The sequence below is a fragment of the Tetrao urogallus genome, assembly GCF_951394365.1.
Source record: "Tetrao urogallus genome assembly, chromosome: 4".
Classification (NCBI taxonomy): Eukaryota; Metazoa; Chordata; class Aves; order Galliformes; family Phasianidae; genus Tetrao; species Tetrao urogallus.
In genome coordinates this window covers 5260229-5287469 of record NC_136817.1, presented here as the reverse complement: position 1 = coordinate 5287469, position 27241 = coordinate 5260229, and the positions used below count along the sequence as shown (strand labels likewise).

Below are 27241 nucleotides of genomic sequence, written 5' to 3'. Positions count from 1 at the left end.
GAATAGAACAAATGCGGGGAAGTCGGTGAAATAGGTCAACGGGCTGCAGATTGAACTGGAAATTAAACGTGGAGTGAGCCACACCGCGGAGGGAACTGAACTAGTTATGCAGCTGGCTCATTTCTAAATTAGGTTTAACTAGTTCGGAAAGAAAAAGAGACGTCCCTGCAGTCCGAGTCCAGGCACGGCTGCAGCACGAAGTCCACGCGGGCAGGGAAGAACGCACAGAACACGGATAGCGCAGGCAGCTCTCAGAGGCGACCGGCGAGCCCCAACCACGGGAAGCGTTATCCCGAAATCACTTAAAGTTTATCATGACCGTAAGCCGTCCAAAGATTGTCGCAGCCTTAATTTGGGAAGCGAGGTACCGGCACAGCTGGAGAAAACTTCCAGCGGCGCAAACCCGAAGACGCCGACGGAGGGCAGGGGGCCGGGCCCCCCTCGGGACCCCCTTCGGAGCCGGGAACCGCGCGAGCCGCCCCGCTCAGCGCCCTCCCGCAGACCGTTAGCCCGGGCGCGGGGCGGGGAGGCGCGGGGCGGAGCCGGAGGCGGGCGGAGCGCGCGGCGCGGCGCGGCGCGGGGCTGCAGACGGCGGCGCGGGCAGGGAGCGGGGCCGCCTTTCCGGCCGCGGCGAGGAGCGCAGTTGCGGGGCTTGCGGCAAGGTGACGGGCTGGGCGGCTGCCGCGGCCTCTTCCTCCTTCTCTCCCGCTTCCCGGCGGATTCGGGCTCCCTTTCCCCGCTTCCCCTCCCGCATCTCTGCCCCTCTCGGGTGGGCGCGCCGTTCCCGTCCCCGCCGGCCGCCCGCCCGCGGGTGGCTAACCGACCGCTCCTCGTGTCTCCTCTCGCCCAGATGCTGAAGGCGGCGGCCCTGGTGTGCGTGTACGCGGCAGCCTGGTGCAGTCCGGTGCTGGCGGCGGCGGCGGCGGCGGCCGGGGGCAGAGCGGACAACGGCAATTTTCTGGACGATAAACAATGGCTCACCACCATCTCCCAGTACGACAAGGAGGTCGGGCAGTGGAACAAATTCCGAGACGTAAGTTCAGCCTTTGCCGCGGCCCCGAGAGCAGCGGCGAGGGCTGGGGACTACCGCAACTTTCTCCCCCCTCCCCCCCCCCCCCCCCCCAATCCCCAGTGTTATTTTTGCGCCTTTAATTCCCGATCATGCCCGGGCACGGGGGCGGTAGGGGGGAGCCCTGGCCGCCCAGCTCCGGGTGCGCCGCCGCCGCTGCTGAGCGGGATGCGCCGTGCGGGGCGCCGCGCTCGGAACGGGGCTGCGTGCTGCGTTCGCCTCTTCCCCCGCCCCGTACCGGGGCTGCTCTCGGGCAGGGCTGACGCGAACCCCCTCCCTCCGCCGCCGTGCTCACCTTGCAGAGGAGCGCAGAGCCCCGCGGGCGACCCGGGGTGTGAGAACAGCGAGGTCCGCCGAGAGACTTGCTAGAATCGGTGTCCGGAGCGTGCGTGTGGAGCCTTTCTGACCCGCTGCTCCTCGGTTACGAAAGCCGGAGCCTGCAGGTGGCCGTCGTCCTTGAGGGTGCCTCGCTGCTGTGCGTGGTTTGTGGCGAGTTTAGTAAAACGGAACGGGTTTTCAAAAGTCCGTCTCTCTTTTTATGGTGAAAAACGTTTTCCCTTCATCTTCCAGTGCTCTGTGCTCCGGCGTGTCTGCTTTGGATATCCGAATTCCAAGTGGGAGAAGTAATTTTCTTCTCAGCCTCCCTGTGTTGCTTACTGGGATCCTTGGGTTTGGTTTGCAACTTCTGTGTCAACAGGTTTCTCGTGCTGCGGCTGCCGGTGGCCGCGGTTTGCTGCAGGGAACTGAAGGCAGCAGCTCTGAGAAGCAGTAGCTCTGCTCATAGGGCTGGAACACGCCTGTAGTGTTCTTGTTCGACAGCTCTGTACGTATCCCACATGTGGGATGCAAACTTGGCTATTTGTGTTAAGTAACCAGGGAAGAAGAGTTACTACTGGAGTTGTGAGAGAGCTATTTCCACAATAGTTCGCATTAAACAGAATAATTTCAGTGTTTGGGAACACTCACGCTAGCGGTCTGATATTTTTGTTTACATCAAGTAGCTTAAAATCTGAAAATGCGTGTGAAAAATGGTCAGCACAGCATGCTTCGGGACCATCGTTTTTGGAGAGGAGGAAAAACCACGCAGCATGCAGTGCTACGTAAATATTTTAGGGCAAAACGGTGCTGCTGAAAAGCACCAGAATAAGTGCCTGAGTTACGTTTTATAATTGGGTGAAGTCATTGATGCAAGGACTGCCCTGCAAGGCTGAAGAGGCTAAGTGCTGTCTAATGCCTGTCTCCCGGGTGCCCGCTGAGGTACACTGTAATGCTGGATATTAGCCAGATAATTTATTCTGTGACAAGTAGGTGTCCCCAAGGGCTTTGGGAGTGACTGCTCTGAGGAAGTGCTGCATACTGATTCTTCGGAAGCCACTTACAAATAGGCAGCCTTCTTTATTTCTGGGCCGTGGAAGTTTTGTTAGACTGGTACTTTAGAGAGGAGTCAGCTGGTACTTAGCAGGATGCTTGTATCCTATTGATTACTACTTGAGGCGGAATGTTTACAGATGATCCTCGTACTGCACGAGGTGATCCCTTTTACAGCATGGATGATTTTCAGTTATTCATAGCTGTAAAAAAATAAATGAAAATTATGAGTTAGTCTGCCTGCACAAGCATTTGCTCAAGAAAAAATATAGTTCAAGATGTGCCGATCAGTTATCATCTGTAGATATAAGATGATGGAGACATTTTCTTAGTTCTCTGGTTTAGGTAGTTAGTAAATCTTCATGTATGGCTGTAATTTGTTGGTTTTGAATTTGTGGGGAAGTAGCTGCCCTGCGGACTTTCAACAAATGTATGCCAGGCCCGTGTCCGTAATTTATTCTCTATTCGCTGAACAGGGTGTTTTGTGGGCTGTAAGTACCCTGCAGATGCATGGGTGAGATGGAATTCTGGTGTGAAAAGAAGTGTTTAACGGCTTAACTTCAGGCTTAGCTGACAAGACTGATTAATGTGGAAGATAATGACCCTGACTTCTGGCTCATTGGCTCAGTTTCTCAAGAGTTTTAGGTCACAATGAGAAAGAGTATAGTTATTGAGAAAGGGAATCCCTACAAAAACTAAGCCGCAGTATGATTACTTATTATGTTAAATTTAGAGCAAAACTAGAACCCAACAGCCTTAACATTGCATAAAATGTCAGACTTGCCAGCGAAGTTTGATATTAACGTGATGCTAATATTAGCAGACATCTCTTCAGTACTTTGTTCAGGCGAAACTGTAATGACTCTTTAGCTCTCTTGAAAGATCTTGATCATTCTGACAAATCTTTTGAAAATAATAAAACAAATCTAGGCAAGGATTTTGCTTTGCTTTGCCTAAATATGGATCAGTGGGAAGCTGGGCGCTCGTTAGAGACTGTCTTTTCACATCTTGAGACTTGGTGGGATGAGCGCAGGGGAAGTGTGTTCGTCATGTCAGAGATCGGCTCCTCCAACTTGTACCTGTGAAGTTAACGCTTTGAGTCACAAGTCCTGCTCATTTTTTGCCCATAGGTGCTCGGTAGGAAGATATTTTAACCCTATCTACTTGTTCCTGTAGTGCAGTTGCTGAGTACCAGCAGCTCTTTAGTCTGTCACTAAGTGAATAAGTCTCGGAGTTGATGGATTTTCTTTATGACTTTTCAAACTGCCTGGTAAGGCTGCTTCAGCTGCCAGTAGGATGTCCTGCCTACCCTGTGCTTACGTTCCTTGTTGGGATTTGAGGTTCCATAATAAATGCTGTGGTGAGGGAGTCTGATTTCACATTTGGTTGTATCGGTAGTTCTTTGTGGCTTCATCTACGAAGGCTGGACTAGATACATGTTTTATATTGAAAAACTGTGGTTTTTCTAAAGTGAAGATTATTTCTCCTATTTTAATAGAACTGGTTAATGGTGTCGCGTGGTCCTGTTCATGTGTTCTTTAGGCAGATTGCATAATAAATGTCTTACGTACTAGACTTCACTTGCTGCTGAAGAGCACCATTCTTTTTTATTTGGCTGCCTTATTAGTGATTTATTTGCTCGTTTCAGTGGGTGATAATTTAAACTTATGAATCAAAGATGTGCGAGGTATTTTGAAAGGCAACGTGCTTGTCAGATATAAACTCCAAAGAAATCCACCATGGCACAGTTACACAGGGTGACTGGTACATGCTTTGTTATTTATTTGACCGGTGAAAACTGGAAGCTTATTTACATTTATCCCTTAAAGAAGTTGCTTTTCTTTTAATAGTAATGAATGAAGAAAAGCTTATTAGGAAATTTGTGATTCTTGTGGCTATGGTAAAATTCTTTTCTCCTGTGTAATCCAGAGGTCTCCAATCTGGCTGTATGCTGGCCCTCAGTTTTCTTTTATTGTGGACAGTATTTACTGTTACTTACATATTATTTAGTGATTCTTTATATATTACTTGTGAGTATTGACTTCATTTGCTGCCTATGCTTTCGTCCAGGTCTGTTTTTTGTCTATGTTTTTTTTTTCTTTTCTTATTGATCTTTTCCAGTCTGTCTATGAGAAGGTAATGGTCTGTTAGCTTTTGATGCCAGTATGCAATTAGTGCAAAAGGGGTTATGTCATGGTATAAAAATGTTAGTTTCTTTAAAGGTACAAACTGCTGAACTTAGTTGTGAAACTAGCTGCTCTACAATCTGTTCACTGATAGGCTTTTTTCTTTTTCAGTTGAAAATAATTTCAGAAAGTAGTTTTGCTGCTTCTGTCATCTAGAACTAAAATATAGCCAGCAGCCAGTTGTAGTCTTAAAGTGAGCTTTTGCTTGAAAATGAAAGGATTGCGGATAGTATGTAGGTCGCTAATATGCACGTGATAGAAGGGAAAGGAATGAAAAAAAGGATCATGAAAGTATTTTAGAGAAGGTCAAACTTCAGGATTGGGTAGTACAGCACTCATCAGTCTTTCATTGCTAATGTTAACTTGTTCATTTGCTGTCGAAATTGGTTCATGAAGATATCTCTTCCTTTGTTAGTGGGGGGATGAGCTCTTATGCTACATCTTATACTGTATATTTATAGAAACATGGAAAAGAAATGAGTTGCAGAGCAGGAATGATCAACTTCTTCATTAAGTTGCCATAGAGTTAAGTTAGAGGAAGGGTAAAAGGGTGAGCAGTAAAACACTTCAAGTTCCTTTTTGTGTAAGGGCACTGAGTCTTAGTACCTATTTTTTTCTCCACAAGCCAGTTGGTTATTGGACAAGTGGTTATCAGCTATTCTGAAGTGGTGTCCATCTTCGCGGGGTTTTGTTTTTTTATTTGCTTTCTCCTTGAATTGACTTGGTATAATCTTTTATTTTTATTAATGTGGCAAAGGATGAAAGACTTTAGAAACTTTAGAGATCTTACAGGAAGAATGAGTGTTTTATACCTTCAGCAATGATAGCTACTTTTGAAATGGAACTCATAGAGTAAGAATTGACCCTGGTTTTCTTAACGGTGAAATAGAGGAACATGTTAGGAATTTGCTTGAAAGTTAAGGGAGTTTTAAGCAGCTTTGTAATTGTTGACCACTTGTTGACCGAACGTGCGAAGTTGTATTGGAAATCTTAACTTTTGGTTCCTTAAGTATTTTGGATAAAGGCTTCTAATTTTTCTGTGTGTAGCTTTTGCTTGATTTCAAATACAGGTTGCTTTTTGTTTGTTGGTTTTTTTCCTCTAGTCTTTTTTTGCTGCTTGTTTCTGGTAATGAGTGTTGTTTGTCTGTAGAGTTTGCTGGCCTCAAACTATTGTTAATACTGAGCTCGGCCTCTTGGAAGGCATTAGCTTGGAAGCTCTTTATATAGCTAACATGAGGAGTTAAGTAAACTGTAATGTGCTTTTCCTTAGGCTGGCCTCATAATCTAAGGGAAAGCTGATAACATCGTTTCATCTTATCTTTATCTCCTTTCTGTGAAGAATAATCTTTATTTTATTTGCGATAGGTTGTTTAGTGGGTATGGATACCCACTGTTCTCTTGTCTTACCGTTAAATCTTATTGGGATTGACTGTATCCATCTGTGCTTATTATGGTGTAGTATAAATAGATTTGTAATACACTAATAGGTGGTAGCAGTAATAGCAACTGCATGGGCTGTTTTTGCTTTATAATCAGGGTGGAAAGATGGCTGGAGCAAGAGGTATATTATTAGAGGAAGATGAATGTGGAAAACAGCAGAACCTAAGTGCAATTAGAGTATCTTTGCTTTTAGAAAACATCTATTCTTTATTTTCTTATGTTTTTCCATGTCCTGTTACTTCATAATCATGGAAGCATTTGAACCAACTAGCTGTGGAAGGGAAGAGTAATGTTTGGTTCAATTTCTTTGCAGTTCTTGGCCACTTCTCAAGTTTAACTCTTTCCTTTACTAGCTACTTAAATTTAAACTAACACCCACCGAGAGCTGCTGGATACCTACAGTTCCCATTCATGAAATAAGGAAATCAATCTCCTTCCAGTTAGTAGCTGGTTATTTTTTTTCATAGGTAGTTTTAGAACAACTCCTGAATTTTCAAGCGTAAGGAGACTTGAATTCTAGGGAATGTATATATTTATTTTTCTTATCAGTACATGAAATAGACTTTTTTGTTAAATAGTTTCAATTATGCTTTATGGATATCTTCCTATTGTAGGTATTTTTAAAAATACTGAGTTGACAAACGGGTCTGTGCTGTTGTATAGATATATGTTTTAATCTGATGTGACTATCCTCCTTGGAGATATTCAAAAGGTGCCTGGACGTGGTCCTGCTTGAGCTGGGGTTGGGACTGTATGGGACTTCCATAGGGCCCTGCCTTATGAGCATGCATATCACACTTGTAACAATCTGTGCCAGTGGAGGTGTTTCCACAGCTGCTACGATGCCCTCACTGCCCACCACCTCACTGTGGTAATATGGAATCCAGTTTTGGTCACCATAAATGTTCAGCAAGCATTGATGAGTGTCAGTGGGTGCAGTTTTTTCCTCGTTTCAAGTGTGCTTCCATGTCAGGCACAAATTTGTCAGACTGCCCCTTTGCTGCCATCTGTAACAGGGCAAGAAAATGGATTGGAATGCTGTTGGGAAGGTTCAGCCTCTACTGCTGTACCACCAACATTCACCTCTGGTGTTGCAGGCCAGCGTAATAAATTAAGAGACATTCCTTTCAGAGCAGCCCTCATACTACATGGTATTTAAGTGTTGTTTTTGTAGGTGTTTTGTATTAAATCTCTTGAAGAGAGACTTGTGCTAGTAATTTCGGTGATCAAACGCTCTGCTGAACAGCCTTTAGTTACTTGTTAGATTTTTTTTGATGATTTTTTTGCTCTTGCTTTTTCATTTCTCTTCATTTCATACGGGTACCTTACAATAGTGAAAATTACTAGTAGAATTAATGGTTTACCGGAGAAAGCTGGGAGTTAGGGACAGAACATGAAGGTCTGATGTGAAATTGCAACCTGTGACAAAACCTTTACATTTCAGTGAGAATATTTTCACTCCGTTGATAACTTCACGAGCTAAGAGAATGGGTTTAAAAGGTACCAGAAAGTTTGGATGGCTTGTGTTCTCCTAAATTATGGAAAAACTTCTCTTGATACACTGCATACTAAAGGCTGTCCAGGCTTTGTTGATTTTTCTCTTGCAGAAAAAAAAAGCTATTTGTTTATTTTCTCAAGTGATGTGTAATCATTGATTCAAAGAGGACTGTTTATTTCAGTCTGTTCATCATCTCTCTAATAAAAGTCTGCAAGTCATCAAATAATTCTGTATATCGCACTTATCCTTAAGCTTGCCTACAGCTGAAAGTAAACTCCTTTGACATTTGTTGAGTTTGCACTGATGGTGAATTTCATTCTGTTGCTAGACCTGTGTAGCAGTGATAAGGACAGAACTTACTCCTCTGTGTATGCTTCTGAGCATGGAAAATACCCTGTGTTTTGACAGCTATTTGTTGAAATTGGGGAAATTTATTAATATGCAAAGTGTAGATGTATTTATTGATGCTTGTCTCTTTGAGGATTTGATGGTAGTGTTCACGACTAAAAGATCACTGTTGCAGAAAACCCAAAAACTGATTCTTGTAAACAGAATCAGTCCATTGGTATGCAAAGCATCAACACCAGGAATCCACTGTATAATGTGCCCTTCCAGAAGAATACATAAGCCAATTTGGTCACCTTTAGGAAGCCAGTCTGGAACACTGAGAGACCTTTTCATTCATGAAATGTAGGGCCAAAAGGAGCTATTGGATCTGATAACATGCTTATGTCTGAATATAGTAGCTCGTTAACTTATATCCAGACATTGTATTAAACCTGGAAATTCTAGTTGGGCGAAAGTATTTTAGGCCTTAGGAGGCTGTGTGCCACTGGCGTAGAATAAGAAAGACTTGACTTCTAAGGGAAGTAGTGATCTAAGCAGCATATCTATGATGTTTTGCAGCAGGATAAGGGAGAATGACATTTAAATTCGTGCCAGTTGGATCTGGGGTGTTTCCTGCTTAGGCCCAAATATGACTGTGACTAGAAATGGTGCTTCATTTGTCTTTCTCACACTTCACTTTCCTACCACCTTCATGTCATTATCTTGTGTATATTGTCAGTAATTGACGTGAAATGATGCTAGTGGAAAAAAAATCACGAAAAATGGAGTACAAACTAGTTTAAATCCTAAGGAAGACGGTGAAATTTCTATCAGGTTGCACAATGTACTGCAAATGGGATGTGTTTTCTCATGTGAACTGGATTAAAGCTCGCTAACTGCGTATCTATTTTTCAAAACCTTTGTACATCATCTTGCATTTCCCTCCTAAGCTGTTAAACTTTTAAATTTTTCATCTTTGTCCTTATTCCAATTTACTTTTAAAGTTGAATATATCTAACTTAACTCAGAAATTTTGGGCAGGAAGTTACACTGTTGGTACTTGGGGAACGTGTGAACAGGATTTCTTCACACTGTTAAGAGAAAGACTCAGTTTTGCTAGGAAAACAGACTAAGGGATTCTACCTGTGGTGTGATATTCCAGGCCTGCTCAAAAGAAAACATTCTCTCAAAGAATGGCGAGATGTATGGCCTCAACTTCATTGAATTTGTCACAAGCAATGCCTCAATGAAGTTAAAACATAACATGATGGTGGGACTTTGCTCTCAGATTTACAGTTGTAGTCTCATAACAGAAGGAGAAATTACATCTGGAATTAGACTGATCTGTGTACTATGTTTTGTACTATGGACTAAAGTAATACAGATGTAGAAAACTTCAAAGCGTTTCCAAGTTGTTCGTTGGAACAGAATGTGACCTAATGTATATGATGGAACAGATTGGGATTCCATACTGCCTTAATTTCCAGGGACCTCCACATTGTGTTTACCCCAAAGCTGAGGCACCTTTCTGTCTCTTTTTTCATATTTTGAATGCTTACAGTTCTATTTTTAATGTTCCTGCATAAAGATGATAGTTTCCTAGGGTGTGTGATGCTCTTGTTCCTTTTCCTCAGATTTCCTGGGTTAGAATTGCAGTATGGCTTTTGTAAGTTAAAGACATGAGTAACGTTTTTTCCCCAGAAGATTTCAAGTACAAACTTGAAATACGGAATATTTGGAGTTGAGCAAGTGGAGGATTGAGCTCTCATGTTTTTAAAAATAAATAGGAATGCATGCCTTGTGCTTGTTCACGTGCCCTCACATAAGCTCTCAGGCCAGATTGGTGACAATTGGTAGGAATTTTACTCTGTGTCTCATAGATGAGGAGCAAAATACTCAGTATTAGAAGTGTTTTGTAGATCAGCCTCATCGTGTCTGCTGTTCTTGTCTTACTCTCAAGTTTTCTGTTGGTCATGGAGTATTTGCTGTACACTGAGAGTGATGTGTATTTAACTATGCTTGTGAAGGGCAGAATACAATGGTAATTATTGGTTAATATCTTTGTTATGTGTCACAGTTGTCTGAAGTGACTTATTAGTTGGCGGGAAGAAATACTTGATTTCTTTACATGTCTTTATGTATCACATAAGAACATGACAAGTATGACTGCAAATAGCTAGAGATTTACAAGAAAACGTTTGTGTCAAACTCCAGTTTTCACAGAAAGGTAGTAGGAGGTATCAAATATGTCCTAATGAAATTCATCACATTATTCTGTGAAGCAAAACTGGAGACACCGGCAGTGCTTATCTGTTGTAAAATACTGTCTACTGACTGTGATACTGTCTTACATAGTTCCTGTCAAGCAGGTCGGCTTTTAATTTGAACATGAGGGGATCTAAAAGTTTTAGGAAGAGTTAGACTGTGACTTTCCCTGTTCAGCTACAGTCAAACAATTCAACAGCATGAATGTCAGGAAGCATTTATCTTAAAACATAGCAAGCTGCTATCATATGTTAATGGCAATAAAGTTCAACGTGCAAATAACACCCTTTTAAGATTTATTTTCACAACTATTTCTGCTTTAAAAATTTTATTTTAGTGCAGGCAAAGGATAGTAACTCACACTCGTTTAAAGATCTGAAACGTTTCTAGTACATTTCTAGTGGCAGCTAAAATTCCTATGGATGTAAAGTTATGCACATCCTTTATACAACTGATTTGAAATATACCAGTGTTCAGTTTTTACTTATGCTGGTATAAAACATAACTGAGCTTGAAAATCAAGTAGATGTATTTTCAGTTTTGACAAGTGATTTTTTTCAGTTGCTTTAGCCAAACAGCTTGCTCATTAGACCAAAAAACCTGCCAAGAGTAATCAAGCATAGGGATGAAACAAAAGACATTATGATTTACTGTTTTATGCTTGGCGTTTATCAAGAGAAGTGCTTGAATGAAGGGAAGAAAAAAAAGGAGAAAAGCAGGAAAAAGTCTTCATGATGCAGAATTAATGACTATCATAAAATTTGAATACCTCAGTGACGTGCAGTCAGCTAACCGTGTAGTGCATGAATTGTTGTGGGAATTCTTTCAAATAGCATGTTTTTAAGGAATTTTGCAGAATGTCCTATTAAATTGGACTACAGTTTAGTTTGTGTGGAGTCTTTCCTTTTTCATTTGAGGTCACTGAGAACGTGCTCACCAGTGTTTGTGAGAGGTGGTGTATATCTTTCATTATGCCAGCGTGTTTGTTTAAAATCTTTGTATGCAAACTAAGGCTACAAAATAGACTTTTGAATATATTATGCCACTTTGAAAAATAGAAATTGAATCATAGAGTCGCAGAATAACCCGAGTTGGATGGGGTCCGTAAGGATCGTTGAGTCCAACTCCTGGCTCTGTCTAGGACCACCCAAAAAACAGGCCATATGGCCAAGAGCTTTGTCCAGATGCTTTTTGAGCTCCGGCAGCTTGGGGCTATGCCTGCTCCCCTGCAGAGCCTATTGCAGTGCCTGACCACCCTCTGATGAAGAACCTGTCAATCTGACCCTCCCTTGATACAGCTCTGTGCTGTTCTTCGGGCCCTGATGCTGTCACACAGAGTAGAGCTCTGTGGTGCTTTACTGTGGTGCCCAAAACTGCAAGTGGTATTGATGGTGAGGCCACACTAGTGCACTGTAGATAGGAGCAATCCCTTCCTCAGCTGGCTGGCAGCGTTGTGCTTGATGCTCCTTCATGCTGTGGTTGGCCTTCCTGGCTGTCTGGGCACACTGGGAAGACTTAAATTTGTTGCTACTTCTTGGAGCACAGTGAAAATAGTCCCATTTTAATTCCTTAAGCTACTGTGTTTGACTGGGGATGCGGAGTTCTTTTTTTAAAGCAAATAGCTTTCATGAATAAATTCCTCACTTGGTTGTTCATTTAATAGGAAACGATCTTTTGATTTCGCTGACCTGCATCAAAATATTTTGTTTGGGGGCAGTTTGTCTCATATGGTTTCTGCATGCGTGTTTGTAGCCCGCGTCCACTGGTTTGCTGCCTTGCTTCCTGGAGGTGTAGGTATGTGCGTCTACGCTGCCTTATGCCTGGGTGCAGGCTTCTCCAATGAGATGCATATTGTATGACGCACTCTGCTTACCCCTCTAGCTGAATCATGTGCTGCAGTGTGCAAAACAGTGCCGAGATTCAATTAAATGAGAGGGTGGCAATTATTAAGGAGAAGGAAAATCAGACAAACTCAAAAAAAAAAAAAAAAAAAAGAAAAGAAAGCTCTGGCATGCATTGCAAAAGAATGTTACTGAGGCTAGATTTTCAGGCTGGGTTAGGAAGACCATTTATATAGATAATATTATTAAAACTAAAGCTGAATAACCTATTTTGTGAGAGGTATTAAGGTATTTGCCGCATGGCTTAATTCTGTGGGAAATTAGTAGAGTTCATGGTAAAGCTAAGCAGTGGGAAGGATTTACCTACTTTTTTTTTTTTTAATCTGAAACAGATTTGTTTGAATTTTCTTTAGAGATCTGATTCTCGTTTAGATTAATCATCTAACATAGTAATTCTGAGATGCCTGAAGCAAGGCACAAAACTATGGGCAGTGCTTTATTATGGTTTGAGGAGTGTATTATTTTTTGTGTCAAAAATCTCTTGTGAGCATACTGGAATGTACCAAGAAATCAGAATTCGAGATTCAAATTGGAACCTTGACTAAGTAAGAAATATCATATTGTAATTGAGAGGGTTAAGTTATTGAAAATCTACAGTTTATTTGCTGTTCTTATGATGATGCACTTAGTCCGCTTGTCTTACGAATTCTGAAGTTCCGTTATACTTGTCCTGGGTTTATTTTCATACAAAGTAACTGGGTCTCTTGATGTTTCCAGTGTTTGTGGTTTAAACTTCAAGGAAGAATTCAGAACTGGAATATTTTTCTCCTTTCTGGCAGTAGAAAGTGTAAATCTTGAGGTCTTGTTTCTTGCCTCTGCAAGTTTAAGTTCCTTAAAGGACTTCAGTGAGCTTTGTGCTTAATTTAAGTCCAGCACCCATAAGAAGAAAGTGTTCTTTTCCATTGCTTGTGTGTATGTAGCCTTTTATGAAAAACAAACATTTTTGGCTTGTGTGTTTTTTCTTGTTTTTTTTTGTTTGTTTGTTTGTTCGTTTGATTGTTTTTTTTAGAAGTTAAATTGTTACAAACTCTGTTACAACATGCAGGGAAAACATCCTAAGGACAATGCAGGTTATTCAATGGGAAAAGGGTTTAAGAACTGATCCAGTTACATGGGATTAAGAAGAGGTTAAAGGCTCTGCTCTGGTGGTATAAAATTAGTTAAGGGCCTAATAGTATGATTTAGCTGTGTGATGTTTAAATGATTTTGGCTTGAGCTACTTAGGAGCAAGCATTTGAAATGACTGACATCTCTGCTACCAGTAGATTGATGTGACCAGGGAGAATCCTCAGATGATCTGCAAATACTATGTCCTAGTTTTCTAAGAACAATCAAGTGTTTTATTTGTTGAATATGAAATAGTTTTACCACACCTAAATAACCTTGGCTTTAAAGTTAAAAATAGATGCCACAAATATGAAGGAAGTAACCGGTGTTGCCGTTTGAGGTACCGTTTCTCTACTGATCTGATACACATATTCAGTTTACTCTTTTTTTAATTTTTATTTTTTAATACAAACAGCAATTAAATCAACACACTGGGAGAAGACTTTGAGAATAGAGGTCTCTTAGAGGAAAAGGTCTGTGTGGTTTTATGATTACATGAGAAGAACAGAATACCATGTTTCAGGATTTCTTGCTGTGAGTATGCAACAGCACAGGTTTGTGAGAACAAGTTTACCCGAAGGCCTGTGGGTACCCTGAGTTCTTATCTCATCTACGTCTGGTTTTCCTAACTAGACAAGCTACTGTGCATGCTTATTTAGGGAGAGAAAATTTACTTGACAGATTTCAGGTTTGTTTCCAGGAGTCCATGAAAGCTTTTCCTTGAAAGCTTTGAGTAATCTAGTGAAAACCAGACTGAGATGTTCATAAACTCCAACTCTTAGTTTTTACAATGGTCATTAATGCATGATTGTCACATCCTTAGCCGCAAAGGAAGAAGAGATCTAGATGATTGTTAATATAGCAGTTAAACATTAAGATTCATTTGTAGTCCAGTGTCATTGATCTGTGTAATTGAAGTCAATCCTAGTTCTGCCACTTGGTTTTTTGAGATGAACCAAACTATCAGTGTAATCATACTTGCTATTCTACATTACAAATTTGATTCTCTCATGTCCTGAGTACTCTGTTTTTTATCCAGCAAGACGACTAGGCTTGTGGTTACCGTAAGGTGTAGAGTTTGAAACTCGTTGCTGTGATTCCTTTTTGTCAAGACTTATTGTCTGGCCTGTGGTTTTGTTGTTGTTGACTTCATTTGCATCTAGTATAGATAAAGCTGCTGTTGGTGATCTTCATATTTATGTCTTGTTACTTTCCATAAAGCCTTTAATGAAATCAACTTTTTTCAACATAGACGATGTTTAATTAAAAAAAAAGTATATTTTCAAGTGCCAACATATTATGAGAATACATGTGAATGTTTGCACATACTGTTGGAGAAAGATTTACTAAAGTGCTCATTAACTGAACACTTCTCTTAAGACTTGGGTAGTGAATTCTGTGTTTGGAAGCTGGAAAGAAGGTAATATTGTGTAGTCAGCAGCACTTAATTTTCCCATTGGTATTTTTAAGGGTTTGCTGGTTTTAGGTGGTATTCTCATCTCACAGCCGAAGGTTTTATTAGGTATTTTGGTGATACTACCAAGGTATGTGAAGTTTTGAAACTTGGTGTGATGACTAAAATCCAACCTTTTTAGTTTTCTGTTTTAGGTTAAAAATGTATCGTTTATTTTGGTCAGAGCATTGATTAGCAGAGCTCTGCGCAATATGTAATGACTTACTGTTTCTTATGTAAATATAATTTACTGTGAAGATTGAAACATTCTGTGACTTATGCTTATGGAAATATTTTAGAGTGATTTAGTTTGATTACTCACGTTTTGTGTTGTTGAACATAAATTTTAGAGCAGAAAGAAAACAAAAGTTGGAGGCAGTGATCATGAGGTTGTCAAGCAAGCTAAGCCATTCTATTTTGGTGGTAGCAAAGATTGGTGTATTGCTATATCTGTCCAATTATGCCACTACTTTAATGTAATCTACATGGTTTTGAAATAACTTCCCTGAGATCAGCTCTAAATTAGCATTTAGAAGAAATGGTTGCATTTCTTTGACTTCCACAATAATTTCATTTACCGAAGAACAACTGGTTTTATCCATAATTGTTAGTTGTGTGGGAAGTCAGATATTAAATTTAATTGAACAAGCAGAAGTATTCAGAATTATGTTTTTGGTCTGATTTTGCAGGGCTTAAGATTATTTTTTTTCTGCACTGCTTGATGCGTATGTGTGCATAGTGTTATTTGTTACAAGATGACTCTGGACACTTCAGAAAGGTAAAATTTCCCTGCTTTGGAAAGATTAATTGTTGTGCCATTTTCTTTGACAACCTAGTTTATGGTTTAATATGCTACAATAAGGGAAATAAGCTACTTGAAAAGCAGTGTCTGAAATCAATTTTTTTTTCATTCTGGAAAATAATAGTATCACTGCTTGTGAGGATCAGTGGAACTTGCTAATTTCTTTTAGTTCAGTTATATATGTAATATAACTATCCCAAACGTGATTTGTGGAGGAATTTGCTGTGCAGGAAAAATATTGCTCTAGTGCTTGGTGATGTGAGGTCAACTGTTGAGAAACTAGCAGATTAAATTAAAGGTAACTATTTGTAGATATGCTCTTCCTGGGCAAACAATAATTTTTCAATATTACAAACTTTATTCAAGAGGAATATACAAAAACAAACTGAAAACATGTGCCTTTTCAGTAGTTGGTATGGGTCGTCTTATTTGGGACAGCTTTGAGAATTTCATGTTTAAAAAGAAACCGGAAAGGAAGATGATATTCAATTTTTTACATATGCCCCCTCTCATATTTAACATTAAACAGCAATTTGTGGTTTAATACAGAAATCTTTAAGGTCACTTAAAGCTTGCAGAACTGTATGGGAACAGCCGAGTCAGGGCCTGAACCTCTGATTGATCACCTGAGGCGAGCCATGAGTCAGCCAGAGGAGCACAGCTGAAGGCAATTCCTAGACCTATTGAAGAGCTGGCTACCAGTGGGGAAGGATCTCTTCTGGAGATCTGCTCTGCTGGAGTTTTGTGGGTGAGCCCAGGATAGGGGTAAGCCTTCCACTTATTCTCTTTTGTTATCATAGTCTGCTTTGCCTAACTCTCTTGTTTGTTTTGTGATTATAACTTCCTAATATTCTTTGATTATGCAAGGAAATAAACTTTTAATAACTTCCCTTACTTATGAACCAGCTTAAGCGGTTATTACTTTAGCAAGAGCTAGAGGTTCCTTAGTCAGCATTAGCTGTCTGTTGATATATGAAGAGAGCAGGCATTCCTTGACCGTAGAAGAGTGTGCTACTAATACAAAAACAGTGCACAAAACCAGTCATTTGGGGAAAATCATAGTGGTTTTAAGTATGTGGGCCTCCTTTGAAAGAAGGTTCCTTGTATAGGGAGGCTGGCTTGAAAGAACAGAATTAGAGACTTGTGCAATATTTGAATTAATATTTTTTTTATCATAAAACAGTATTTTTCTGCATAGTTTTTGGCATATTAGAGAGAATGATGAAACGAAATGACGTCAAGGAACCATTCTTGGTGATGTGGTTGCTAACTTCTGTTTGCAAGGTGTGAAAGGAGAGCTGAGGTAGTTGTAGAATTGTGGTTTCAAAAACAGATCTGCCCAGGAACGTAATGACAAGAATGAGAAACATAAGCGGGAAGTATTCCAATGAAAATTAGTTGGAAGAGGCAGCTTCAGAGTAATAATGTTCCACAGACTGCAACTGTGCCCACCCAAAACCTGCATTTCCAGTGGAGGTGAGATGTTGTGGAATCTGGATGATTGACTGAGTTAGGGAGTTGTGTTCTGAATGCAGTCCTGCTGGGCATTCCCATCTGGAAGAAGAAAGAAATGGCTGAGACCGTTTTTAGTCTCTCTTTGTTTTCCTGCAAAAGATGTTAAGGATACAAAAACGGTGCAAATACAATGCAAACACAAATCTGACACCTTTAAAAAAACCCCTTTTTTTCTGAAGCAGTCTAAGCAGAAACAGTGCAAACAAAATGCTTGCTAAAGATAGTCTTTAACCTAATTAGGGCCACTCATTCTTTTATTTATGTATTTATCAATGTATTTATTTTGGCATGGATATGGCTGTCTCAACATGAATGCTTTTTTTTTTTTTTTTTTTTTTTTTAAAGACAGGAAACATTCAGTGTGCGTTTTTGAAGTCATATATTCACCATGTGTTAAACTTGATTTTGCTTTCCTAGAGATAGACTTTGGTGCTTCTCATTCCTTAGGTCTACTGATGAATTCACCTGAAGATGAAAATTAACTTAAAGGCACGTAGGAAACAGTTGGCTTTTAGAAAAGAAGCTTATCCTGTAGGATTTGTTTTGTCTGGTTATTTTTATTAAAAAAAAAAAAAAAAAAAAAAAAAGCAAGCTAGACGTGTGTGAAATCTGCACTGTAAAAAGATGATCTGCACAGAAATATTTGAGTCTGTAAAGAGTCATGTATTTTATTGGTCATAGGCAGTAGATACACTTGGTAGGAAAAGTTGCATGTTCGGAGGCTTAAGTGTTGTGCAGCAACATCTGGAAAAATATCATCAGAGCCACTGTTTGTACCCTGAACGGTTGTCACAGGTCATGTGGTAAATTCAAGGTAGAATGGAAATGATGTGCTTGATCAACTGACTGAAAAAATAGTGAAAAATACACGATGAGAGCTGTTGAGTGAATACGACGTGTGATATATAGCTATTTATGCTCCACTAATGTTACATGCTCCCAACTCTTACAATTTTCTACCAAAGTTAAAATTTGTTTGTAGTTGATGCATTTCGTAGTTGTTTCTGTCAGTGTGCTTGATTCAGTGATAGTGTATTTCTGGCTGCATTTTTGAAGTCAGTATCATGTGTTAGATTTACTGAGGAGTAGAACAGGAATGCAAGCACGTGGCTGCAGCAGGAGCAGGGTGTATATGCGTGAACATGATGAATTTTTTTCAGCATAGAGGTCCTGTGACTACTAATTATAGAACTGGGTAATTATTATTCTTCTGTAAACTAGAAGAGAGAACAGATGAGACCAGCTAATTTATTTTTTCTTCAGTTCTCATTATGGAGCTAAGTTTGAAGAAAGGATGTTCTGGATTCTCTTTATTGGATGGGAAGTATAGATGAAGCTTGTAGGAAAGTTAAAAGCATTTTTGATTTTATTTTTTCTTTTGCAGTTAAAATTCCTGTAACACGTTACTATAGATCTACTTATATATAAATATATATAAATATTTCTTTATATAAATATTTATTATATATATAATAAATATATATTGCTTATATATTTCCTATTCCTTTAATTTGGGCAAGTTATTAATGCTTAAATGAGCTTGTGATAAATGGATGGTGTGTCATCCTTTCCATCTAATTTTTAATAAGAGGAGAGAGAAGTTTGGAATGACTTGTCTCCTTAAATTAAAATGGAAGCTCTTATTACAAGTCTTTGTCATTTGCTCAGAGAAGTATTTGTCAGCAGAACATGAGTCACTCCTGTGGGTATTAATTTCTACTGAGCACTTCTGTTAGTGATGGAGTTTTACTTCAAAGAGTGAAATGAGCAACTGATTGAGATAACATTTTGTTGGAATCACAAACCATCTACTGATTCAAATTGTGATGATAAAATGGCTGTCAACAGTATGTGTATGAGAACATTAGTGTAGAAAAAGTAGTGATGGGGAGCGAAGTACAATGCTGTAGCAATTCCTTCTGATATCTTCCCTTTGGAAGGACTTGCAGTTTATCTGTGCAGCAAATCTGTCAGGAGCTGGATTATGAATGGTGGTAAAAATGGAGATGTAGAAATGGTGTAGCTCTAGTAATGCAGAATTGTAAGCAGGCCAATTAATACTTTTTCTGAGCAAAGCCTCCAAAAAGCACTGCTTACCTACACCTTTGTGGCTGTGGTACTTGAACTTGTATGCAGAAATGAGATATCTCTGTGGTACTTTGCTTGAAATATGTGGTTGCGTAACAGTATTTTATGTGGGATGGCATAATGTGAAGGTAATCATCAGTATCTCTGCTTGAGGTGTCCTTGCACAACAGTTAGTGGACTTGCCTGTATGCAGCAGTTAGTTAATTCCACCACAGTCATTAAAGAAAAAGAACAGCTGTCTGTTATGCTGTCAGAACGTTTCTTGATGTAGCTTCCTGAAACAAAAATTCCATGACAGTACTGTAAAAACAAATAGTTGGTGTTGAGTGACTGTGAGGCAGGACACTGTTCTTATCTGTAAGGTGTGTAATTAGCTCATGAGTTTTGAATCCCCAAACTTGAAAATTATTTCAGTTGCTCATGTACCTATTTTCTTTAGTTGTTAACTACGTTTCTAATTCAACTAAAGAAGACAGTGGTATTTTATTGAAAACAAACAAACAAAAAAACAACAAAGCAAAACAAACGTGGCAAGTTTCATGAATTTTGCTTTCTCTTTGGAGAATGTTTCAGAGTGCCCGAATGCTTATGGCACCAGAGAAAGACCCCATGGAGATCAGTGTTCATAAATAAACTGTGCTGCTGTAGCATTTCTGTTGTTTCAGCTGAGACTCAATTCAGGACTCCCAAGGTTTAGAAGTGATTTTTATTCTTATTTCTCCTTTATTCCCTGAGTACATTCTTTCTTGAATTACTTTTTTTTTTTTTTTTTTTTTTTTTTTTGTATATATACCAAGCAAATTAGATAAGAGAAGAAGGATCCATAGGACAAATTCCTTTCAGCCGTGGTTAACCTGAGTATTAACTAAAGGAGTAAGAGCAATAAGAAGATTTAGATTGAGACAGGAAAAGAAAAGAATATGTTAATTGAATGACAGAGCAGAGAGATGGGTTTTTTCTAATCCATTTCAGACCGCGACAAGAGACATGAGAAAGCTTCAAACAAACTAAGGGGAAGCACTGTCTGAGATGCTGCTTCTGTCCTCTGCTATGTATGCATGTAGTATTTAAGTACCCTTTAACAGCCAAGTGTGAGAAGCCTCTTTACATCCATATGGTGCTTCAAGGTTTTCAAAGGAAAAAACAATCAATCTCTGGGAAATAAAGAGCTGAGTTCAAATTCCTTTTACAAGTATAATTTTTTTGTAACTACTGTGTTTTCTCTTTTCCTGTAGAGGCATTGACACCAAAGTATTGAAATAAGATCATGCTCACATGGAAATGCTTGTGACTGGACATAGCTATCACTGCTGCACGACAGCTTTATGAAAATATTTAAGACAAGCTTCAGGTTCTTTTAGTATTTTATCATTCTTGTAATAGAATTACAGTAATAGGAATTACCCGTTAATGTTACAGTTACCATTGTGTTTTGTTAAACATGCTTCTGGATGTTACTTTTTTCCTCCTTCTCCACTGTGGCACTGACTGGAAACTGAGAAATTAAGTAAGACATTTATCATTTGAGCCTTTCAACTTTGATTAATGTGACAGTTGAAAAGGGAGAAATTTTTTGCAGAAGTTTCTGTCTCCTGAAAGGTCATCCCTTTTCTACGTAATTTGCATTGTAATTAGAAGCAAGAGTTCTTTAACAGGAGAGTGAGCTTAATGGGTACTACTCATGATTAAAAGACTGATATCAGTACAAATTCTGCTACCCACGTCTGGGCTTCCTTCTCAAGAGACCTTTTTCCTTTCTTCTTCCCTTTGTTTTTGTTTTGTTTTTCCTCTCCCCACTCCTTTTCCCCCTCCCATTTGTGCCTTTTAGGTCCTTGTTGCTTTTTCCTTCTATCCTGATTGACAATACAGTCCAGGCAGGGGTAAATTGCTAACATGATGGTCAGAGGAGTGAAAAGCCTTCAAGCTGTGTGGATGACCATGCTGGTTTTGCTGACCAGCTGTTACTCTATCTGTCTTAATTCAGAAGCTGTGGGTTTTGCAGGGTATGTAGTAGCAGTGTTGTGTAAAAACTTTTTCAGGCTGAATAACTGTAGGTAAGGTTTCCTACTTTTTCACTGTAGGTTGTTGTTGTAATTCTAGAGTTGTCTGTCTTCATTTTAATTGTTTCAGTGGATAAATTTCTCTGTGATCTACACCTCAAGTACTTGCAAACTTCATGAGATGGCTCTGTGTTAGGAAGAAAGTGTCGAGGGGTAGGGCAAGAGGAATTTTCTCTAAAGAATGTCAGGAAAGATGCCTTTTTATTCCTCGTGACATGTAAATCTATCGCCTTAAGAATCAGACAGCAGTGGAAGAAGTTTGAGGAAGGAGGAAGGATCTGTCTTGTACATTCCGTTTATATATTCATGGCTTTGACTAGACTGGGAAGACCTTTTAAGGCCAGAGCGTTTATTGTGATTCCTTTAAGCATCAGAAACTTCTTTCCTGTTATTTCCCTCACCCAATTCCTTTCATTCCAATAGAATCCATAGAATTCCATAGAATCAATAGAATTCCATAGAATCACAGAATGGCCTGGGTTGGAAAAGGACCACAGTGACCTGGTTTCAACCCCCTGCGGTGTGCAGGGTCACCAGCCACCAGGCCAGGCTGCCCAGAGCCACATCCAGCCTGGCCTTGAATGCCTCCAGGGATGGGGCATCCACAGCGTCCTTGGGCAACCTGTTCCAGTGCCTCACCATCCTCTGTGTGAGAATTTGTTACTTCTCTTCTCTAAGGCTTCTAAGTTGAGTGACATTTACACCAGACCAATGGAAAATAAACCTTTAATGCAGGATTTGAGACTAGATATGTAAACTGGCTTTCCTTAAGATCGGCGGGTAATTTGAATTAGCTCTTGCCGTATTGCAAGTGAATATGTTGATGTGTTTTGCCTTGATCACTCTTGTTTAAAACAAACTATTTTTGCAAAAATCTGATTCTGGTGGAGTTGGAATTACTGTGATACTGCCCACCCACCTCTGTTCTCCATGTACGTAGATATGGAAAAGTTCAGTTCTCTTAGGGTAAATTTAATAAGTAATGAAAACCTTTACTGTTTTATTACTGTCATTACTTACTGTCATTACTGTCCATCAAGAATTACTTGCTTTATGTATCTTGTGAATAACGAAGGCTGCATTTCTTAACTGAATAATTGGATGCAAAACAGAGATACCGAGAAAGTTGTAATTTTTTCTTCACCAGTAATGGTTGAAAAGTTAGAAGCTCAGCATAAACTGCTTTTCTTTATCCTTCCTCCGATATAAGTGGAGACAGATCTCTGATTTTTAAAAGTTAGTTGTTCTGCTGTTGCTTTTGAGTTGCCCTTTTAAGGTGGCCCCCCTTTTCCCATCAGGAAAGCTGTTTGCCCTAGATGCTCTGTGTAGATCAAACATGTTTAGATGACTCAAGTTAAGTGTAGTATTTCTGGGTTAGATTAATTTATGCAGGAGACCAACATGGAGATTATAGATGTTTTGTACAAGTTGAGGTAGAAATAACTTCAATTTTTTTGTGAATTAAGACTGTGATAAAGTATAGAACCTACGTGCTTATAGACTATTTTAGATATTGCAATGAGGCATGATACTTTAGGTGAAAAACTAAAAGCCTGGTATGTCATGTTATTCTGTACTTAGCTGACCTTTCTCTAAAACCTGTTATTCCAAAGATCTACTGAGGCATGAAAGTAAAAACTGTTTGTTTGTTCCTCCACTAGGTGTAAGGTTTTTCACGAAGAATAAGGTAAACATTGTAAGTTAGACTCTGCAGGGCCATTTCAAAATTGGTATCTCTTTTCTGCCTTCTACTCTTGATAAGATTACTGATAAACTGTACTCTTTTATGACCACATCTGTGTTGGAGAAGATGCGTTGTGTACTTCTGATTTTCTGGTTTTTTTCTCATTATTTAATAATTTGCAGATCTAAGTGTGGAATGTTGCATCCTGTTTTCTGTTCAGTGTAGAATTGATAGAAGAAGAGTATTGCTTGAAATTCTTGGAAATCTGTGGGGTGCCTCAGTGGGCTTTAGATTGGACTTTGAAAATGAAGTTCTATTCAGCATTATGAAGTTCTATTCAGCGCATGTTGATAGGAAAGTCTGCTATTAAACCCCTCACTCCCCACACTATTACAGTACTTTCTCTGAAGTATGTTTATGCATATATATACATAGGCAAGAATTCTGTTCTTGTAGTATTGCTGCAATATCTGCTGACCTGGTGCTGCTTTCTCCAGGGAGATAAGCAGTGACATTTTCAGGGCAATATAATTTAGGGAAGCGTAGCTGTATAACCCTGAATTGTTCTCCTATTGCTCAGCTGACTACATCCATTGATCCATTCATGTACAGTAGTTTCAGGGAGTAACAGATTGCGAGATCAGATGTAAATTCTCTAGAAAACAAGGCCATGAAAATAGATAATGAAGGGAAAATGACAAAAATAGTAGTAAGATGCGTGCATGTCCATGTATGGGTAAAGCTGTTCAGCAAAAACAAGGAAGTTGAAGGTAAATTAAGCAAGCAAAGCCAGATTTTCATGACATACAAAATGCCGTATTTGTTTATTTATGAATGCTGAGATATTTTTTAAAAGAAAGTTGCTGCTCTGTATACAAATTAAAAATGTAAATCTCGTGATTTTGCACCAGAACTGTTTATTTTTGAGTGTGGAGGAAAAGACCTTGTCATTGTTTGTGCTCATGCCTGCATAGAGACAAGGGTTGGGAGTTCACCAAAATGCTTAAAAACACTGAGGAGATGAATGTGATGACTATTTTCAGCCTGTTTTCCAAAATGAACCATCTTTTATGCTAATAATACTTTTTTTTTTTTCTTACGTAGCCTTTTGTGAGAGGCAGTGACAGTTCAAAAGGAAAAACATTCTGACTGTAGGATCCTACCTAAAATGCTTTGTTGTGGAATGAAGCATTAGACTTGAAAAGGTTTTTGCTGACTTATCAACACCTGAAACTTCTGGACATTGTTTATCTGTCAGCTAAAAAGAAGAGGCATCTCTCTCTGAGTGTAACTAAAGTTGTCATCCCAACATATGTTGAATTTGTTTCTTCTAGTTGGTCAAAAAGTATTTTATTATGCACTATGAGAACCTGTCCTCACTTTAGACCACAGGATAGATTCGGGAAAATATTCTTAGAAATAAGAGTCATAGATGATTTTATATGAATGGTCTGTGTAAAACACCTTTTAAAAATCATTTAAGTACACTTAATGGAAGCTCTATCTAATTTAATAGTTGATGAAACAAAGCAAGGAAAGAAATCTTGAGCAGTTGGGAATAACTAAGTGCTGGTGGGAGTTAAAAACATTGCTCTGCTTTGTGCAGAGGAATTAAGGTAATGATTAGCACTTACTCAGAATTCCAAAGAATAGCTGGTAGTGTACATTGGAAAAAAATTTTAGAGTTTAAATTGTTTTTTTCTTTAATATTCCTTCAGACAAGTCAGGCACCTTCCATTATTTTCAGTGTCCCAGCAACGTTTTAGGTTCTACTGCACACTAGCACCAGGAAGTGTTAAGTGTGTATGAGGTTCTATTGCCGCTGATAGTTTTAAGTTGCAACCAGCTTGCTTTTTAATGCTGTTGGAACATCACTTGTTGAGAACAAGTATAGAATAGGTTCTGAGTAGATTTATTCCCATCCTCCTATTCTTTCCAGAGAAATTGAAAAACTTGCTGTGTTGGTTGGCAGTGTTTCTTTCAGAACTCGTGTTTATTGTTTTAAAAAACATCTGGTACATTTTCATAGTAATTTACAAAAAATTGAAAGTGCAATTGTTTGATTTTTGGAATAGTTAACCCACCCAAACAAGAGGACTGTTCTTGTGTTTATCTGTTGTGTTCTAGAACTCTGCTGCAAAGTAGTTCTTCTCTTGAGTCTGACTACTGTGTATTGAATGCAACTTTGGGCCTTAGACTTAGACTTCACCTTTGTCAGCACAGTCTAATGTTAAGTTGGCTAAGTTTTGACAAGCCTTCAGCTCTTCTTGCAGTCCATTTTGACACATAAAGCTCAGGCATTCTGTTTTTCCAGAAGTGTATTTTGTCCACTGAGTTTTAATTATTCTCTAATCCTTTTGGAAGTATTTAACTCTGTTCTGAAGACTTCTGGCAGTAACTTTTATCTGGAATGCTCGCATCCTCTTAATAGCAACCTGGAAAATGAAGTTTGCTTTGTTAAGATGGGAAGTTCTCCTTCATTTCTGTATACCGAACAGAAACTGCCTTTGTGTATTTCTGTTTTGTCTTCACTACTTTGGATGAAAAACATATCCTGTATCCTCATTACAGCCAGAAGTCTAGTATGGTTACTTTGCTGCTCATGAAAGCTTTGTTCAAATTAAGCCACTTAGTACCGGTCTTCTTTTCTTTTTTGCTTTTCTAGGGAGCCTCTTGTAAAGACAATATAATTATGCAGAAAGTACGCTAATGACTGGGCTGGTATAAAACTATTAAAGGGCAGCCTCAAATTTCTAAATGATCATAAACAGGACTAATTCCCTAATTATTCTAGACATAATTACTCCTCTGTAATGCAGAGCTAAATTATTTCTCTTCTTTGTAAATGTTTCAACTGTTGCTGCTTATAAAGGACAAAGGGGTTCTGAAATATCTCCAGTTTTATTGACACAGATTAGAAGTTTAATGAGTAAGGACACGCAACGTGCCTGTACTGTTTACAGTTGTTTCATTATATTGAGATTTTTTGTTAGCAGATAATCTTTGTACGCATGCAGTGGCTTATCAGTTGAAGTAAGATCTTGCTGGCATTAGTGGCTGCATTTACTGTTAAACTGGACTTTTTACTTCTGGGTAGTAGAATTGAGAGTGCTCCAACCGTGTCAATATAATTTCTTCTTATTTCTTTAAATACTGCAGAGAAGTTTTCTGGGGGGGGGAAACCTCTGAAATTTATGAAATAAATACTTGGAAAAACGCCTCTTTTGAGAAAATTTACAGTGATGTGGGACTTAGTGCTTTGCACTCTTCTCTAAAATGTATGCAGATAATCAGTAATGCTAAGATGAACTCAGTACTGCTTCTGTATCTCACATCACGGGCCTATTTACTACTCCATATTGTTGTGAATGAGTATGAATTTTAAAGGAAAGAAGAGATTACTTTTGGTTCTGTGTGGAGGTTTCGTTTTCTTTATTTTCTTCAGAAGTTTGTATCTGTTCAGGAAGAAAACTTTTTTTTTTTTTAAGACCATGACAAGCTCCTATGCAAAGGAAGGAAAACAGTGCTGAATTTCTCTTGAAGTCAGAGAAATGTACAGATATTTCAGCATGCAGTATAAAAAAATATATTTTTTTATGCCAGAATTCATGGCGCATTCAAAGAAGCCTTGAATTCAGGACTGATTGAACAGTCTGTCCACTGATCATCTGTTAGGCATTTGCAGTATGGAGTTCTGTGTCTATAGATATAGATATTTCCATACCTGTAGATAATCTGTATCGATAGTATGGAATTCTGAAGAAGGAGTTGGTGATGTATTTATTTAATTTATTTATTTTGGTTGTTGTCTTTTTCTGTTTGTCAGTTTTTTCCTCTCGTTATTTTATACACATATTTTTACTGCATGGAAGCAAGATGCATTTTATGTATTAAAAAAATACTACATGGAAAAGAAAGGCACTGTCAGACTTTGGTATCCAAAATCTGTTTTTCTTATGACCAAAGACTATTTATTACAACATATACGAGGGGATCAAAACTTGTCGAGATAGAAATGCAAAATCCACAAAGGCAATTCTCCTGTCATTTCAAAATGAGAATAAGTCACATAAGCACAGCAGATTATATTACAGGCTTTATCAACATTGCATCAGTTCTTTCCTTTGTAAATATTTTAATCAAAATAATTGCACACTGGTGAAAGTGATATAAGTCAAAAGATGCTATTTATCTCCGATATACATGAGATGACTGCAGCTAAAGATAATTAGTTCATTGCTCTATTGACAATTCCCCAGTTCGTCTATAAAACATATTCAGGAAGACTTTTGGCAGCATACTCATTGCAGGCTGTATTAAACTAAGTAATTGGCTCAGTGCAGTACTAGTCCTGTTGCACTTAAGTCACTGCAAATCCTATTTTTTCACTTAGTTGCATGGGAAGTCCCTTTCCTTGGTTATGTTATAAAGAATATAACAAGCAAATATTTAGAATTATTACTTCAGTTGGTAAATGA

At 38.9% G+C, this 27241-nt stretch overlaps 1 protein-coding gene across 4 annotated transcripts in view; it reads left to right on the top strand.

Annotated features, from left to right (window-relative positions):
* Nucleotides 1–850: 850 nt before the first annotated feature.
* The window catches only part of SPOCK3 (SPARC (osteonectin), cwcv and kazal like domains proteoglycan 3), a gene marked incomplete at both ends in the record, with an annotated part of 157229 nt that continues 130838 nt past the window's right edge, over nt 851–27241 (top strand). For 3 of the 4 annotated variants that reach the window (XM_079534488.1, XM_079534487.1, XM_079534486.1), the window contains one exon: nt 851–1033. In XM_079534488.1, coding sequence (XP_079390614.1) covers nt 851–1033 — 183 coding nt within the window. The remainder of the gene's footprint in view (nt 1034–27241) is intronic. The other variant, XM_079534489.1, reaches the window with a different exon arrangement.